Genomic DNA, 17275 nt, shown 5'->3' on the forward strand with positions numbered 1-17275 from the left:
AAATGTTAAGTAGCATACGCAGAGTTAATGCATGATTTTGGGATTTTAAAAATGGCCGCCATTACCATGGAAACGTCAAAAATGTAAACAAAAAACAAAATGCTCTAAACTGCCGGAGAATTTGCAGATATGATAACTGGCATGTCTAGATACGACGTTCGACTCTTGAATGTTCCCAATGGCTGCCATTTTCCTGGCAATTTGAGGGTTGTGGTGAGACGAGGGTGACACCCGTTATTGCTAGCAATCACAAATATAGTTATAAGGTTATTTTTTCAGTTTTCGGAACATCTCTTGATTTGTCTCTGCTTCTTCTACTTTAAGTTTTCTAGTTTTCCATCTGAATAAAGATGATTAATAACTGGTGCCTACGTGGCCTATTTATTAAAATTAAGTTAAAATTTTAGTTATTTACAAACGGTGCAAAGAACAGATGTAGTGATTAAAACTATGTACAGGAGATGCAGTTTTTTAAATAATGGTGGAGAGATCAGCATATGTAAGCTGATCTCTGAAAGAGTCGACTGTCTGTGTCTTTACTACTGAGGTTGGTAAAAAAATCCATTGAGTTATTGTGTATGGGAAAAATGAAAATCTGAACGAGTCTTTTGATGTATAAATGTATCTGAAGGTGTGAGAATGGTGTTTTCTGGTTCTTGAGTCTAATGGAATAAGAAGTCTGCTAGGTGGTATAGCAACAAGATAATGTGTGATCTTGTATATCATAACCAGTCGTGCACGCAGTCTGCGTTGTGTTAAAATAGGCCAGTTTAGTGTGTTCACAGATATAGGAAGATGTGGTGTGAGTGCCAATGAGACAACTCTCCATCCCAATAACAATTTAAAAAGTAAACCATTATAGGTTAAAGTACGGCCTTCAACACGGAGCATTGGCTCACACCGAACAACAAGCTATAAAGGGCCCCAAAATTACTAGTGTAAAACCATTCAAACGGGAAAACCAACGGTTTAATCTATATAAACAAAACGAGAAACGAGAAACACGCATATATTACATAAACAAACGACAACTTCTGATTCCTGACTTAGGACAGGTGCAAACATTTGCAGCGGGATTAAACGTTTTAATGGAACCAAACCTTCTCCCTTTTTCTGAAACAATAGCATAACATCACAACAACAAAAAAACACACGATAAAATATCAATTGACAGACTTAACTCATTCAAAAAACGTATGATTACACAATGAACGAAAAAATTTTGATCAGCATGTTTGATACACTACTAGTATTATGATACCTGTTGCAGGCATACCGAGCAGCTCGCCTTTGAACCATTTCTATCTTTGAAAAAGATTCTGAAGTGTGGGGGTCCCAAACTGAACAAGAGTATTAGAGTTTGGGACGGACAAGTGCTTGGTATGCCTTGCTCTTGATGTTCTGATTTGATGTTTTCAGGTTTCTTCGAAGGGAGCCGAGAGTTTTGTTGGCTTTCGAGATATTGTCATCTATGTGTTTGTCCCATTTAAGGTTTGATTGTAATGTGATGCCTAAGTACTTAGCAGATGTAACAGTTTCTAGAATATGATTGTGTAGAGTGTAATTATGTATGTAGGGGTATATATGAATGTGTAGTGGCTAAATTTGTAAGATGTAAACATGCAATTGTTCTGAAAGTTTGATATATTTTCGGACTTGTACTTTACGTTACAAACAAAACAATATGATTTAGAAAAATAGGGAAATGATTTTAATGCGACTAAACGTTGTATTAAAAGAACTAAAAGATAAAGTAAATGTGGTCTGTTGATCGGTACATTGTCATGTTGGGGAGTCGACCAATGGGGGCTGAACTTTTCGTGTTAGGCGTCAAATAGCCTCTCCAAATATATTTAAAGCAAATTTAGGACGAAACAATATTGAGACAGAATGTAAATGGATTCAACAGACAGGCTCCTTGATCAAAAGTTGTTTCACTGATTGTTGGTATTATAATTAAAAATGAAAAATGAAGCCCATGTGGTCTAGGGGGACGGCTGCAGTGCAGGCGATTTGGTGTCACGATATCTCAGTAGCATTGGGTTCGAATCCCGGCGCGGGAGTAACACAAGTTTTTCGAAAGCAAAGGTGTAGGTTCCCCATTTTGGCCCCTAAATATAGCATTTTTCCAAAATTGTGAAAAAGTAATCTTTTAGCTATTTACTGGAAAGAAGAATGCTTCTGTTACACAAATACAATGTTTTTTTGACAATACAATGTACATATATCGGATACTAGCATCATTAAGTCATGCTAAATCTTCACAGTTTTCGCATTATAGTTAAATTTTAGATGGTTTCCGTGTTAAATGAAAGTGGCCATATTCGTGTTCATTCATATTAATACTGATATCTATTTCGTATTTGATGATAATACATAACATAAATAACGATTGAGGATGAACACGGATGCGACTACTTTTATTTTTGACAAAAAACATCTGAAAAGTGACGTTTTTTAGCATATTTGATAGATTTTTCAAATTTAAGCCTGAATCAGAGCGTTTTTAATGACTTAATAAGTTAAAATCTTTCACAGAAACTAATTGAATCAATTGAAATAGACACTCAAGTGTTTAAAAAGTGTCCAAAATCTTTCGTTTGATGAACCTGAAGTTTAAGGCCAAACTCGACCCTTACCGAACCTACTCCTTTACAGATCTAACATTGTTGGGTTGATGTTTAGATGAGTTATATATATATGTATATATATATATATATATGTTTGGGCTTGTATCATATTTACCCTCCAGTTTATATGATCCGTTCATCCTACTTTGACTCTTTAAATTCAAGAGTCTATCCTAAATTGAGATAAATTATACGGCCTTCCAAATATCGTTCAGATCCCCAACATCACTGAAGAGACATTTATTGTCGAAATCCGGATATGGTGTACATTAAAAATGTGCACCTCATATTTGTGGTATAACATCTTTGCTGCAAGTTTATTGTTTTCTGTTTAGTATAAAATTCATATTTTTTCACTTTTTTGGTCGGTTGGAAAATGTTGTTTGTGCTGTATTTAGACCATTCTTCAACGAAATTTGTTTTACATGCACACGTATACAAATTGCTATATTTATCCAACGCAATCAATGGTTTGAACTTATTAAATAGTTTTCAATTTAGACTTGTTCAGTATGATTTAAATGGAATTGGATTACCTCCCTTACACTATTTTTAGATTATCAAAATTGTCCTTTAACCAAGAATTTTGAATTATGTTTTATGTTGTGCTGTTATACACATGTTCTAGGTTGAGTGCTCACACACATGTTTAACCCGTTATATTCTTTATTGGCCTGGAGTGCAGTGGTTTTTCATGGTTTATCTGTGTCATATTTGTTTTTCGGATTTTTTTTTTATAAATAATTTAAGACCGTTAATTTTCTAATTTTTCTAATGTACATGGATGTCAAAGAGAAAGCAACATAACGACAAAAAAAAACCCCAAAAACCACCTAACGCCATCTAGAGGGCATTACTGTAAACCAACTTATTTTCGCGGGCGATTTATTTTCGCGACTTTCGCGAGTAGAAAAATAACGCGAACATAAATCGTCGCGAATATGTAAACCTTGGATCTTTCCTTATTTAACTTCATCAAGTAAATCAGAAAATCGCGAAATTAAATAGCCGCGAAGTAGTCAAGAATGGGTAAAACGCGAAATAAAGTATCCGCGAAAATAAGTTGGTTTACAGTATTCAATCTTCAACAATAGACGAAATAAACAAGTACAGCCAATTGTTTTAGGAGTATTATAATGTGGACTCTGTAAAATATTTAACATGTGCCAATGTAAAATGATCGAGTTCTTCCAAAATTAAAAAAAGATCAATTTAGTTCTTCCAAAATATTAAATGCTCAATGCACAATTAACTACTACCTTAGTTCTTCCATAATGAAGTAGAACAAAAAGTATTAATGATATAAAGTTAAAGCAAATATTAATAAAATAAATAAAGTAAAACGACTATCCTTTGCAATCAAATCATATAAAATAGAAATGTATCAAATTTTATTAAAAGTTAATTGAAAGCCTTAAGAATTAGTAAGTAATGATAAGGGAAACAAACCATGAGATGATCATTCGTTTAAAATAATAATCTTTACAAAAATATACATGATAGTTTTTGTTACTCGATAATCACTGTTTATAACTCGATTCTCACTTTTATAACTCGATACTCACTTTTAGCTACTTGATATTCACTTTGTATTACTCAATAGCAATATGCTTTATTTCAAAAACACTCCGTCACATTGACATGTGAAACAAGAGGTAAATTACAAAATACAATCACATACAATTAAAGAAATAAATAAAACAACTTAGAAATGAAATATTTAGAAAATTACCTTACTTTATATTATAATATTTTAATATTATAATATTTTAGTTAACTTTGAAATGAATAAAGACACTTTTTAAGTACGTTAATATTAGTCAATGACAGTAGTCCTTTCATTTTTACTCCACTTGGATATCTCACATTGTACTCTGGAATATGCTGATTTCTGATATTTTTTACTAATACAGAATTGCATTCAAATAAATAATGATATACTAATTCATCGCCAATTGCAGATGAACACAAATTACATGTCCTCTCTTCTTTTGGAATGTTATACCATCTTCCCAGCTCTACTGATATTTTTTACATTGCAGCATCTTAATTTAAAAATATATTTACGTTTGAATGGTGTTTATTTTAAAAGATAGTTTTCTAAGCCAAAGACTGTTTTAAAAAGTCCATAAAATTCTCCTCTTGATGAGTTGTCAATTTGACTATGCCATTGTTGAATAAATGCATCTTTTAGTTTTTCTGTCAGTACGATTTTTAGTTGATTTATTTCTAATGGTGATTGCTGAGTCCAAACAACGCTTAGTCCGGCATTGTCTACAATCGATTTGATATAATCCATCCATTTGAAATTGTGATCATCTTTTAAGTTGAACATAATTTGATAAAGTATACTGCTACGTTTAATTTCGTTGTTGATAAGTTTGTTCCAAAAACACACCATTCTACATTTTATTACGGTATCTATTGGTGTACGACCAAGTTCTCCATATGTCATAAAATTTGGTGTCGACGATCTAATTTTTAACACATTCCAGCAAAACTGTAGATGGATTACTCGATACTCACTTTTATAACTCGATACTCACAATTCATAACTCGATACTCACTTTTTATAACTCGATACATACCTTCAATAACTTGATACTCGCTTTTTGCAACTTGATACTCGACTAAAAGTAAATCTCATTTTTTTTAGACTATTATAGTTCTTTATATTTCATAATAAGATGTACAAGTATTTCGTTATACATGGCGTATTGTAAAAGAAAATTCAGTTTTTTTCATTTCATTTAGTTTATCATAGTTAATGTATGTAAATTCTACTTGTTTAACTATTTTATAAGAAAATATTGTTTATCTGTTCTATGTATTTTCAAAGCGTAGGATATTTCAAATATGTCCTCTAATATAAACTATTCAACGTCTCTGTACAATAGAACTTCAGTTATTTTCAAATTGACCTCCGGTCAAAGGTTTAGCAAAGTTTAACAAGTTACTTTATAAAAAAATATGTCATAAAATTTGGTGTCGACGATCTAATTTTTAACACATTCCGGCAAAACTGTAGATGGATTTCTCGATCACTTGGAGTCCGTCGTGGTAAATTTTACAAAAATCTTCTCCTCTGAAACTACTCGGCCAAAATTTAACCAAACTTGGCCACAATCATTATTGTTTAAAAAATGTGTCTGTTGCCCCTGTTTAACCGCCCCCCCAAACTATTTGAATTTTTTTTTAATTATTTTTTTTATCCTTAATCCATCTTTTGATGTCCCTAAATACTTGACATCCGTGTGTATTGATATTATATATAATCAAAGGGATTTGAAAAAAATAAAACTAACAGGAACGTTAGTTTATTATGAAATTCCAACTCAAATTTTGTTTTTTTGTTTTAATAGTTTAATCTTATAGTATCTTCACACTTGTACTATGGTACGGTTTTGAAAATTGTATTCGTTGTGTTGACCAAATTTCCTACACGTCTTGATTCATTCACACTATAGATCACATTTCAAAAGCACACTATCGGTTTGCGTTCTAAAAAAATCTGGATAAAATGTCAGGATTCAGGAGTCAATACATTTAATGTAGGCCGTTTGACATTAGAATTCAAATATTAGAATATCCTGCTGATGTTCGTTTTTATTATCTAAATACAGGACACGGCAGAAAGAGCTTTACATGTGACTTTCAAGCACGGTCATCATTACTAACGGTATTCTAACCTCGAGTTGTTTTTATTTTATTTCTTTTTTGAGTCACTGTTCTATAATAAACTTTGACCTGTTCGAAAAGCTAATGATTGTCGACCCAAAGAATAGTTCCTTAACTTTGTAATGTACATGTATTTAGCCTTTTAACATTTGTCATTCGAGCGTCACTGATGCTTTTCTTGTAGACTTAACTCGTGTCTGGCGAACATCATTTTAATTCTGGTATCTGCATTCTAGGCTTATATGAAAATATAAATGGGTGTTATGGGGCAAAATATTTCACCTTGTATCGTATGGAAAAACACCAAGGAGCTGGACTTCTTACACAAATTCCAAAACCTCACCTAAGTACATCCTTAAGAAATATAGAAAAAAAAGATTATCATTTAACCAAAGATACATCCGTATACTTTTCACAAGACAACCTGACTGCTTTAAGAATATTTAAACAAAGTTGCTTTATTTAATTTTAATGCATGTATATGTAGAATGTTAAACGAAGACACGATCCAAAATTGTGTTTAGAATCCATAAGACAGACTCCATCCACCATGTTAATAAAAGGACGAAATACAAACAAACAAAACACTTCATAAGGAAACAGAGTTCATTTTTCTATGATGGTTTTACAATCAACTGATTTTGACGAATCATGGTATATTTTTTTTCTTTTATAACGGTACCGTTTAAAATAACTGAGACTTCTGACAAATTAAGATAACTTGACAAACTAAAATATAAAACTGAATCCAATTGACGCGGCTAACGTCCATTTTCTGTACCGATATTTCTATCAAATCCCTTCGTATAACTATAGAAAAAAACATCATAGGAGTTTTTGTTTTGAACCGACGGTTTATATACAGTAATACATACAAATTCAGGAAAAAATATATGTCACAATGGATTTGTTTCATTGAACTTCGTTACACTGATGATCATGTATCCCCGTTAAAAATAGAGAGATGGAAAGACTAAAATGTGTAATCCCCGGGACGCAAACGGAATGCACTCGATGATGAGTATCTTGAGTATATGATACAAAAACCGTCCAAACACTTATTTAAAAGGATTGGCGCAAGTTATTTCAAGCCTACCAATACTACTAGTTACTTTTTTTCTCCATTATATATATAGAATAATACATGGCAAAATTCGTATCGCATGCTGTATCCCCACGAGAATCCAACATCAGTCCCGAGGGCCGAAGGTCCCCATGGCTGATATTCGGTCGAATGGTGATACCGCATGCGATACGGATTTTGTCATGCATTGATCGGTTTATCATATTTTAACAAAATCAGATTGGTAATATTTAAGCGGACAACCGTTTGATTCTGAGGTGGATGCCTTGCAGATTTTAGAAATAAATAATCTTGTCTTATCACACATACTAATATTTTAAATATTTTGAACATATGTAACAACTGATGTGTATTGATAATTAATTATCTATCATTCGATCCTGGAAACGACTGTTTGAACGAAGTGATGCATGATTATTCGACCAAATGTTACCACTTAATATTAAATTATGCATTAATGTATATTACGAAAATCAAAACGTTAATGACCAATGTTGACGAGTAAAAAAGCATATGAAATATTGTTTGTCCTGTGCTACATCGAGTAAATCAAACACACCTTTTTACTTGCATGCTTTCAAGTCCTACATGTAATTCTGTATTTAGTCGTCGGAACCTGTGGATGGTATCGCCATTAACTATTTATCATGAGGTATGTCTTTTCTAGTAATTTTCTTAGTTTGAAGGTATTATTGTCGAAATTAATATTCGTTGATTACTTTTACAGGAAAATTACTGAACTAATAGATTGAAATGTTTTCCGTCTGTGATATTTTTTTTTTAAACGGAGGTTATGCATTTTCTACATCCAACTTGAAAGATGCACATGTCGTCGACTTGATATCAGGCTAATTGTTCTGCTTAACTAGGTTCTTAATAAATTGAAAACTTATGCAAATGTTTGTTTCTATTAACTTTTAAATTTTTTGTCACTTGTCTATAGTAAACATTACAGCAAACATTTCTCGCCTTCTCTAACCAAGAGCTTCGATTCTTTTGTTCTATTTCAACCGGGTTTCCGACTGCTAGCATCATTTACCAAACAGAATCTTGTTCTTACATGTGTCGTCGGACTTTATGTTTTGAATTGTAGTTTTACTTTCCATACATGGTATTTATTTTAAGAAACGAGTGCTTCTTTTTGTAACTTCATTGGGGTGTAAAAGCGCTGACCGAAGTACATTTTGTATGAAGCGCGGTCAACGCTTTTAAATCCTATGAAGTTACAAAAAGAAGCATTCAATATTTTTTTACCTATGATCATGAAAACATGAATTTTATAATTGTTTTATTTAATTCACCTGCATGTGCACTTTATTATGGGACCACGTGTTATCATGAATGAAAAGTTTTATTCAGTAATGCAATTACTTGAGGAATAACACGTAATGTGCAGTTAGCCAATCAGAATAAAGTATTATAATGAAACCTACATCTAATGTTATTATTCTAATGTAACTTCTCCAGGTGGTAAAAATCACGTGATGCAGGAATATACATGTAGTCTTTTGGAGATTTTACTCATTGTCCTACACTGATAATTAATATTGACCATGATGATTTGGTATATGATCGTGTTCTAAGAGTCACGTTCATGCATGTTACAGTTTAAGGTACTGAACAAGTGAAAAGTTTTTCTTTCTAAATCAGAGATTTGTATATGTAATGCACAAGTATGACATAATTAAAAAAAACTCGCTTGCCGACTGATAGATGAAGCATAAACGGTGAGTTAATCACTATGTCCTTTCATAATCATTAGTTATGATCAATCCCAAAGTGTTACGAGACAAAATTACTATTCTTTGAAATAAGATGCTACCAAAGAGATGACTTTCAATCTATATGTCAAATTTTCTTTCCAGAAAGAAAAAAAGTATTTTTGCGTTTTACTGAGATGACATGATGCATATATATAAAACGCCGATTTCCATAAACACGAGTTCGGGAACATATCAATTTTATTTGCTCATTATTCATTATTACAATAATAAATAGTTAAATCCTTAAAATTTCTAAGTTTTTGACTTATATAAGTGCAGTATTGTTTTTTTACATAAAAAAGGCCGTTAGTTTTCTCGTTTGAATTGTTTTTCATTGTTTTATCGGGGCCTTTTATAGCTCACTATGCGGTATGAGATTTGCTCATTGTTGAAGGCCGTACGGTGACCTATAGTTGTTAATATCTGTGTCATTTTGGTCTTTTGTGGATAGTTGTCTCATTGGCAATCATACCACATCTTTTTTATATGGAAGGGATGTGAACGCTACACCGGAGATTGCAAACCCATCCATAAATACCTAATGAAATTCCTGCGTACTGAGTATAAAATTTCCATATGCTCTGAAACATGAGTCCAGGGGAAAACAAAACATTTGCAAAAGCAAATTTTCAGGTCATATTCTTAGGCTGATGTTTAGATGATTGGTGTACATACACCTATAATGTGTCTTAACATCAGCCCAACAATGTTAGATCTGTAAATTTGCTGTTGCAATTTTTTATTGTTCTTCCCTCGTCGTGATTCGAACTCATGCTTCTGAGAAATCGTGACACCAAATCGCCTTGCACTGTATTCGACACGCTAGACCACTCGGCCACCTAGGTTTGATGCTGCATGGTCTCTATACTGATAAGAGCTATTTCACTTCTTAATTATAATTAAGATTCCAAAGTTTGACTATCAAAGATAAGGATAAAATTAAGGATAAAGTATCTATCCAACCAAGCTGGTCAAATATTAACCTATTTTAATGGCAAAAGTCAGTGGCGAATCAAGAGGGGGTTGAGGGCGTGATTATGATTATTTTAACATTAAGATCGTCTAAAATATGATATAAATATATTCCATTTTATATGAATTAAGCATTCCTTTCAAAATTCTTGGGTCGTTCGCCCCTGAAAGTAAGTCGATCTATCAAAAAAAAATCACATATTTATAAGGGACGACATCAAAAGTTCAATGTAGGATAAAAAACTTAATTCAGATAGTTTTTTTAATGACCCCCTACCCCCCTCTTAACTTAACTTGGGAAAAATTGATTGACCCATATGGATATATGTAAAATCGATGTAGAATAAACAAAACTTGCAGCACGTTTAACCCCCCACCCCAACACTTTTTGAATTAAGTTTTTTATCCTTCATTGATATTTTGATGTTGTCCCTAAGTGATTGTTTATGTAGTTTGTGCATATAATAGTTAAATAAATGTAACAATGATTGAATTTAAATACGGTTTTTCAAGAAACCAACGTAAATTGATATACCTGTATATTTTTATTTATTTCAGAATGCGCCAAGGAACGCGGAGACTATTGCTAGTGCTTGGGTTTATATTGATGGGTATTTATATTGGGATGTCAATGTCTAATGTTATCGTCTCACCTACAATAATAGAGCTCTCTACTAGATCGGTTCAAAGAAAAAGAGAACAAGTATGTGTTCAGCCAAAATTAAATCCATTTGAAGGAGATTATGCTAAACATTTTCATTCCGTTGATCCGGTAAAGTGTTCCGAAGATCCGGCTTGGGTTTCTATTTCGAATGGATCGGTGTTTATTACATCTGAAGCAAAGAAAAATCATGGAAGTATTTCTTGTCAACTTACTTATTTTGATCGTATTGATGACTTCAGGAACAAAGATTTAGAAACTGTGACTTTATCTGATTCTTCAGTTCTACCTCTTAAATATGATTTTGTGAAAGTTTACTGCATCGCGAAAGACAAAAATGTGTACGAAAATGTACATGTCGGCGTGCGAAATGTACCGGAATATCACAAAAAGATAGCTAATCTGACTTCCGGTCTAGGTTTAGATGTATTAATACTCGGTTTTGATTCTCTGTCTCATATGACATATATGAGAAAATTGAAAAAGACATATGAATATTTCACTGAGACTTTAAAAGGAACAATACTAAACGGATATAATATCGTAGGTGATGGAACACCACAAGCTCTTATACCCATTTTTACGGGGAAAACAGAATTAGAATTACCCCGAACACTTAAAAGACTGCCTAAAAAGGACTTTGTCGATATTTACCCAATGGTTTGGAAAGATTTTCAGAAGAATGGATACGTCACTGCGTGGGGCGAAGATTGTCCAGATATAGGAACATTTACATATAGAATGGTGGGCTTCAAGGAACAACCAACTGATCATTATATGAGACCGTTTTATGTAGCAGCACAAAGAAATTACTATCGCAAACACAAAAAACTGTGCTTAGGTAGTAAAAGAAGATCTGAAGTTTTTATGCAATGGATTCGTGACATTTACACTACATATGACAAAGTTCCAAAATTTGTTTTTGGTTTCCATAGTGAAGTCAGTCATGGGGATAACAACATGGTTGAAACTGCAGATGAGGACACGGTTAATCTCTTAAAATTTCTAAATGATGGAAAATACTTGAGAGATACTCTTGTAATTTTAATGAGCGATCATGGGGCTAGATTCAGCAGTCTTCGATCTTCGTTGCAAGGTAAACAAGAAGAAAGACTTCCGTTTTTTGGATTTTCCTTTCCTGAGTGGTTTAAATCTAAACATAGTGCAGCATATCAAAACTTCAAATTAAATGTTGATAGGTTAACTTGTCCATTTGACTTGCATCCTACCTTCTTGGACATTCTAAACTTTAAAGGTGCAGGAATAGGCGATACAAGTAACAGGGGAATTAGTTTGTTCAAAGAAATCCCCAAAACAAGAACTTGTGACAGCGCGGGAATTGCCAATCATTGGTGTGCCTGTTTAAATTGGGAAAGTCTTAATAATGAAGATCAGGCCGTGCTTAAAGTTTCAAACTATGTTGTTTCTGAAATAAATAAATTGACAGACCCTCATCGGAAACTCTGTGAAAAATTGACACTTAAAAATGTATTGAGAGCACAAAAACTGTTACCAGAAACCGATATGCTTCTATTTAAAAAGACTAATGATGCTGACGGTTTCCGAGCAGATTTATCGGACAATACAGCAATAGTTCATACTACTTATCAGGTGTGGGTCTATACAACTCCAGGAGACGGGTTATTTGAAGTAACTGTTAATCATAATGTGGAAGCGGATACATTTATCTTACATGAAAGTTCAATTAGTCGAGTAAATAAATATGGAGATGCACCTAAATGTATTGAAAAAGAACATGAGGAACTGCGAAAATATTGTTATTGTTACAAATGATTAAACTCTGTGAGATTAAGGATTATTCCTCGTATGAAACGTCGACATAACTTACAGCCGATTTCATTGAGTGTGAAGGGCAAAGGTGATATATTTCGTTAGCTTGCTTGTTAGCTGAACCATGAAGTCATTACTAGGTCTGACAGGTATACATTTTACTACCCTACTTTCAAAGTAGTCTAGTCAAACAGACACATAGATTGGTTATCTGTCGGAATAGTCTACTCTTATGAAAAAGGTTGGCAGATAGTTTACATAACATAATGACTTCACGGTTCAGCTATCAAGCAAGCTAACAAAAGGTATTACCTTTGCCTACACACTCAATGCAATCGGCTGTAAATGAAATGGAGGTCGCCGCTGCATGATACTGTTTTTCAGTGACTTGATTACTGGCATAGTTGCTCTATTGTTATAGATGAAATCTCAGACAAATGATGAAACGCTTCGTTAGTTTCTCTTTCTCTAATTCTGTGATAATCAAGGGGAGCGTATATTTGTCATGAAACTTTAAAATTACTTTATTTTATAAAATTAAGTATATTTTGCTATATGAGATTTAAAGTCTATGTGATAGAAGGCAGTTGTAATAAAGGAGGGAGTGGTTTTGTATTAATAAACATGATAATGGAAACAAACTGATTGGTTTATATATCACTGGTTTTATTAAGAACTTCTTCTATGATATACGGGCTATGCGGTATGGGCTCTGCTCATTGTTGAAGACCGTACGGTGACCTTTAGTTGTGTTAATTTCTGTCATTTTGTTCTCAGAGTTGTCTCATTGGCAATCATACCACATCTTCTTTTTTATCTTTAAAGAAAAAGAAACCAGGGAGGTAACAGTTTGCAACCAAGTCTATCAGATATGGCGGTCGCCCTTGATCGCAAAAAATATATAGAAATTTTATTAATTCTGCATAGTATAAAACATATATAGATATAAGCTCTCATGACCCTTTTATCTTATATAAAAATGTATAAAAAATAAAAGAAACAAGAAATCTTAAAAGGGGGTATGTGTAATGATTGATTATAAAAAGACTGTTTATCAAAAAGCACACGAAGATGCTAACAACTATAGGACACTGTACGGCCTTCAACAATGAACAAAATTCATATCACGTGGTAATCTATAAAAGGGAACAGGTAATATCTAAAATATTTCATAAGAAAAACTAATAACCTGATTCATATAAGAAAGATTTGATATATAAAAAGAATATGAAAAAGAAAATGTGGTGTGAATGCCAATGAGACAACTGTCTACAAGAGACAATATGACAGACATTAATATATAAGGTCACCGAACGGCCTTCAACAATGAACACAGCCCCTACCGCATATTCAGTTATAAAAGGACCCGAAATGATAATGTAAAATAATTCAAACGAGAAACCTAACGACCTAAGGTATGTAGAAATGAACAAAGAAACAAATGGGTAACACATAAACAAACTCCAACCACTGAAATACATCCTCCTGACATGGGACAGGCACATTCATACAAAATGTGGTTGGTTAGCGGGGCCTCAACCCTCCCCTAACCTGGGACAGTGGTGTAACTGAACAATGTAAGAACGAACTATAAAATCAGTTGAAAAAGCCTTACCTCGTGTGTTTAAGTTGATTTTAGTCTCTGTTGCATGTTTGTTTTATTTTTAAAAATTGTTTTTGTCTTTTAACTAGCTTTCAGTAGATGCGAGACCTCTAAAATCTTCCTTTCGTGTTAAATTATTTTCATTTACCTTAGTGTGTACATTATTTTATTTTGCGGCATTTTGTCCAAGGTTGAGGGTGTTCGCTATTTTGTGTTGATATTTCTTTTGATTGAGGTAAGTCATTTCAATTGATGTTTTAAAGTGTTTTTCTATATTTTGATGTTACATTATTGTTTCTGGTAATGGTTATAGTACAGTACCTATTTAAACTTTTAAACTAACTGCATTTGTTTGCATCCGTCCTAGGTCAGAAACCTGATGTTCAGTTGTTGTTGTTTGTTAATGTGGTTCATAAGTGTGCTTTTGATACAGATTAGACCGTTGGTGTTTCTGTTTGAATGGTTTCACAAATGTCATTTTGGCCCATTATAGCCAAGGTTCCGTACAATTTGTGACTTGGACGGCGAGTTGTCTCATTGGCATCCATACCACATCTTCTTATATCTAATTAAAGGAAACAGCCAGTATTCTTAGAAAGCATGTTACAAAACTAACTGTATTGAATTTACAAAAAATTAAGGACAAAAACGTTTCGAAGAATTTTATTCAATATATACTGAGTTATCTTAGCAAAGATTATTTCCTCCAAAAACAAATGACCATGTTTTAAGTACAAATAAGAAGTGAAGATATACTTTTGTTTTAACACCTTATAATACATTTCAAACTATTTGTTCATATAATGTGCGTTTTTTTTATGTAGGCAACATTGCTATTTTCAATCAACAATTCTATCATTTAATATATAAACAGCAGACAGTATTACTTTCATTTTTCTTTATTTATAGGATGTGATCAAAAGTGCGAACATCAAACTAGATTGGGATTTTAAAGAATCATTGTTGACAGATTTAGTAAGGGTAAGCCGGGTTTTATTATTCCATAAGAAGTCAGACATTGTTGTCAGATTTAGTAAGGGTTAGCCGGGTTTTATTATTCCATAAGAAGTCAGACAAGTTTAATGATAGAAACAATGTGTGTCGAATACTGATTAACCAATATATGTCTAAACCATACATGTAGGTTTAAACATTTATAAAGAAAATAAAATTAACTTGTTAGAAGAACATCAGCTTTCTTCGTTGGCTTGTAATTGCGGATCAAATTGACGAAATTTACTTTCAGTCAAATGGTATCATATCATATATTTGTTCATAATATTCTGTCAAGCCTGAAGCTACTGTGTGTTTTATACTCCCTTCGTTTTTGTTTTAAGCAATCCTTTATCTCCTTAGATTCGTTTTGTCGAGCCTGTGACATACATTTGTATCTATGACGCCAAAGCGCGACATAGCGATCCTAAATTTCGTCGGCGGCGTCAATGTCTAGGTTAAGTATGTTATTTTTTAAATAATTATAAATTTGCCAAACCTTTGAGAAATTTTCCGAAAGATGAACAGAAACTGTTTATGGTCAAAAGAGTGAACTAACTGATAGCATAATATTGAAGTTAGTTTTCCCGTGTTTTAACAGGTACTAAAAATTATAGTGTGGGGTTAAAAAATTTACACAACAAATTCATTGTCAAAACTTAATCGAATTAAATGAAACTTCAGCAGATTCCAAGCATTTTATACAATTTTTGTCTCAAGCAAAGTTTTGAAAGTAAATTATTTGTTTATTAATTTTCCAGTATTATACTGACAGACTCTGTTTTGTTTATTAATTTTCCAGTATTATACTGACAGACTATGTTTTTATAAATTATCAATGCATCAATCTTCATAAATTGACATGAAACTTGGGACGAAACTACAATGTAGTACTCCGTAGAAAAATATCTAAAGAAAATATTGGATTTTTTATAATCCTGTAAAATCACTTTTTGCGGGGAAAAGGGGGGGGGGGGGGGAATCCTTGAAAAAAACAGAGTTCTACAGAACCCTTTATGATAACTCATATTGCACCTGTACATCTCTGAAGAATAATGTTCATTTACGAAATTTTGTTGGTTAATTGCTTTACCCTCACAGCTCTTTAAAAACATATTTAAAAGCTACTGTTTTTGACAACGGGAAAGGGGAGGCAACTGCATTAGTCCACCCTTACTCCTTCTTTCCCGCATAACACTGAGTAAAAAAAACCTGCTGCCTATCATGTCATTACAAGCCAAATACCCTGAATATCACTTTGCTAAATAGTGGGTAAAAAAAGGGGGGTAACAATTTCTGAGAACAAACAACTAAATTTCTAAAAACTGCGTACCAGGTCTGATGTCTTTTAGGACCAACTACTCTCAATTGAAAACCCTGAATACCACTTAAAATGCTGATTACTATATCTATAATACTAAAATTACGAGGTCCAATTTGTCAGCCGTCATCACGTAAAAACGACGAATCAAAGAATTCAACTTTATATATAACTAATATAGTACAAAGGTGTAGATTAAAAATTACACCACTCCAGGCCCTTTTGTTTTCCACGTAATTAATATTGCCAATAATTAAGAAGTTCCGGGTCGAGTCTGATACCGATACCAATAGTATATTCACCTGTTACCTATTACCTTATCTGTACGTTCCGCATCTGACAGGCGCACCAACAAACGGTGTATTCAGAATTAATATGCTTATTCAGGATTGATATGCTACATACACCGGTCATAATAACAGGGTTGACACTACTAAATTGTCAAATTGTTACAGGTCTATTGTAGTATTTTAATCAGTAAGACTTTCTAAGATAACAATAAAAATACTAAAAATCTGGACTAAAAAATACGGCGTATAGGTACAGTTTTCAATTTGTTAGCGGGCATGACGTAAAACAGCGAATCAAAGAATTCTACTTTATTTATAACTAATATAGGACAATGCTGTTGATTAAGAAATACTCTGTTCCAGGATCTTTTGTTTTTCAAATAATTAATATTACCAATAATTGATAAGTTCCAGTTCGACGGGTTCAAACAAAAAGATTTGAAAGCAGAGAAAACTGTCTTCTTAATCGGCATGACTTTATCAGATGAC

At 32.9% G+C, this 17275-nt stretch overlaps 1 protein-coding gene across 1 annotated transcript; it reads left to right on the forward strand.

The window, feature by feature from the left end:
• Positions 1-7915: 7915 nt before the first annotated feature.
• Positions 7916-13214, forward strand: LOC134712877 (uncharacterized). Its single transcript, XM_063574862.1, has 2 exons — positions 7916-8044; positions 10686-13214. Exons 1-2 carry the CDS (start codon positions 8040-8042, stop codon positions 12580-12582), a joined length of 1902 nt encoding a protein of 633 aa, XP_063430932.1. The 5' UTR covers positions 7916-8039; the 3' UTR covers positions 12583-13214.
• Positions 13215-17275: the final 4061 nt, after the last annotated feature.

Source organism: Mytilus trossulus, chromosome 3, assembly GCF_036588685.1.
Source record: "Mytilus trossulus isolate FHL-02 chromosome 3, PNRI_Mtr1.1.1.hap1, whole genome shotgun sequence".
Classification (NCBI taxonomy): Eukaryota; Metazoa; Mollusca; class Bivalvia; order Mytilida; family Mytilidae; genus Mytilus; species Mytilus trossulus.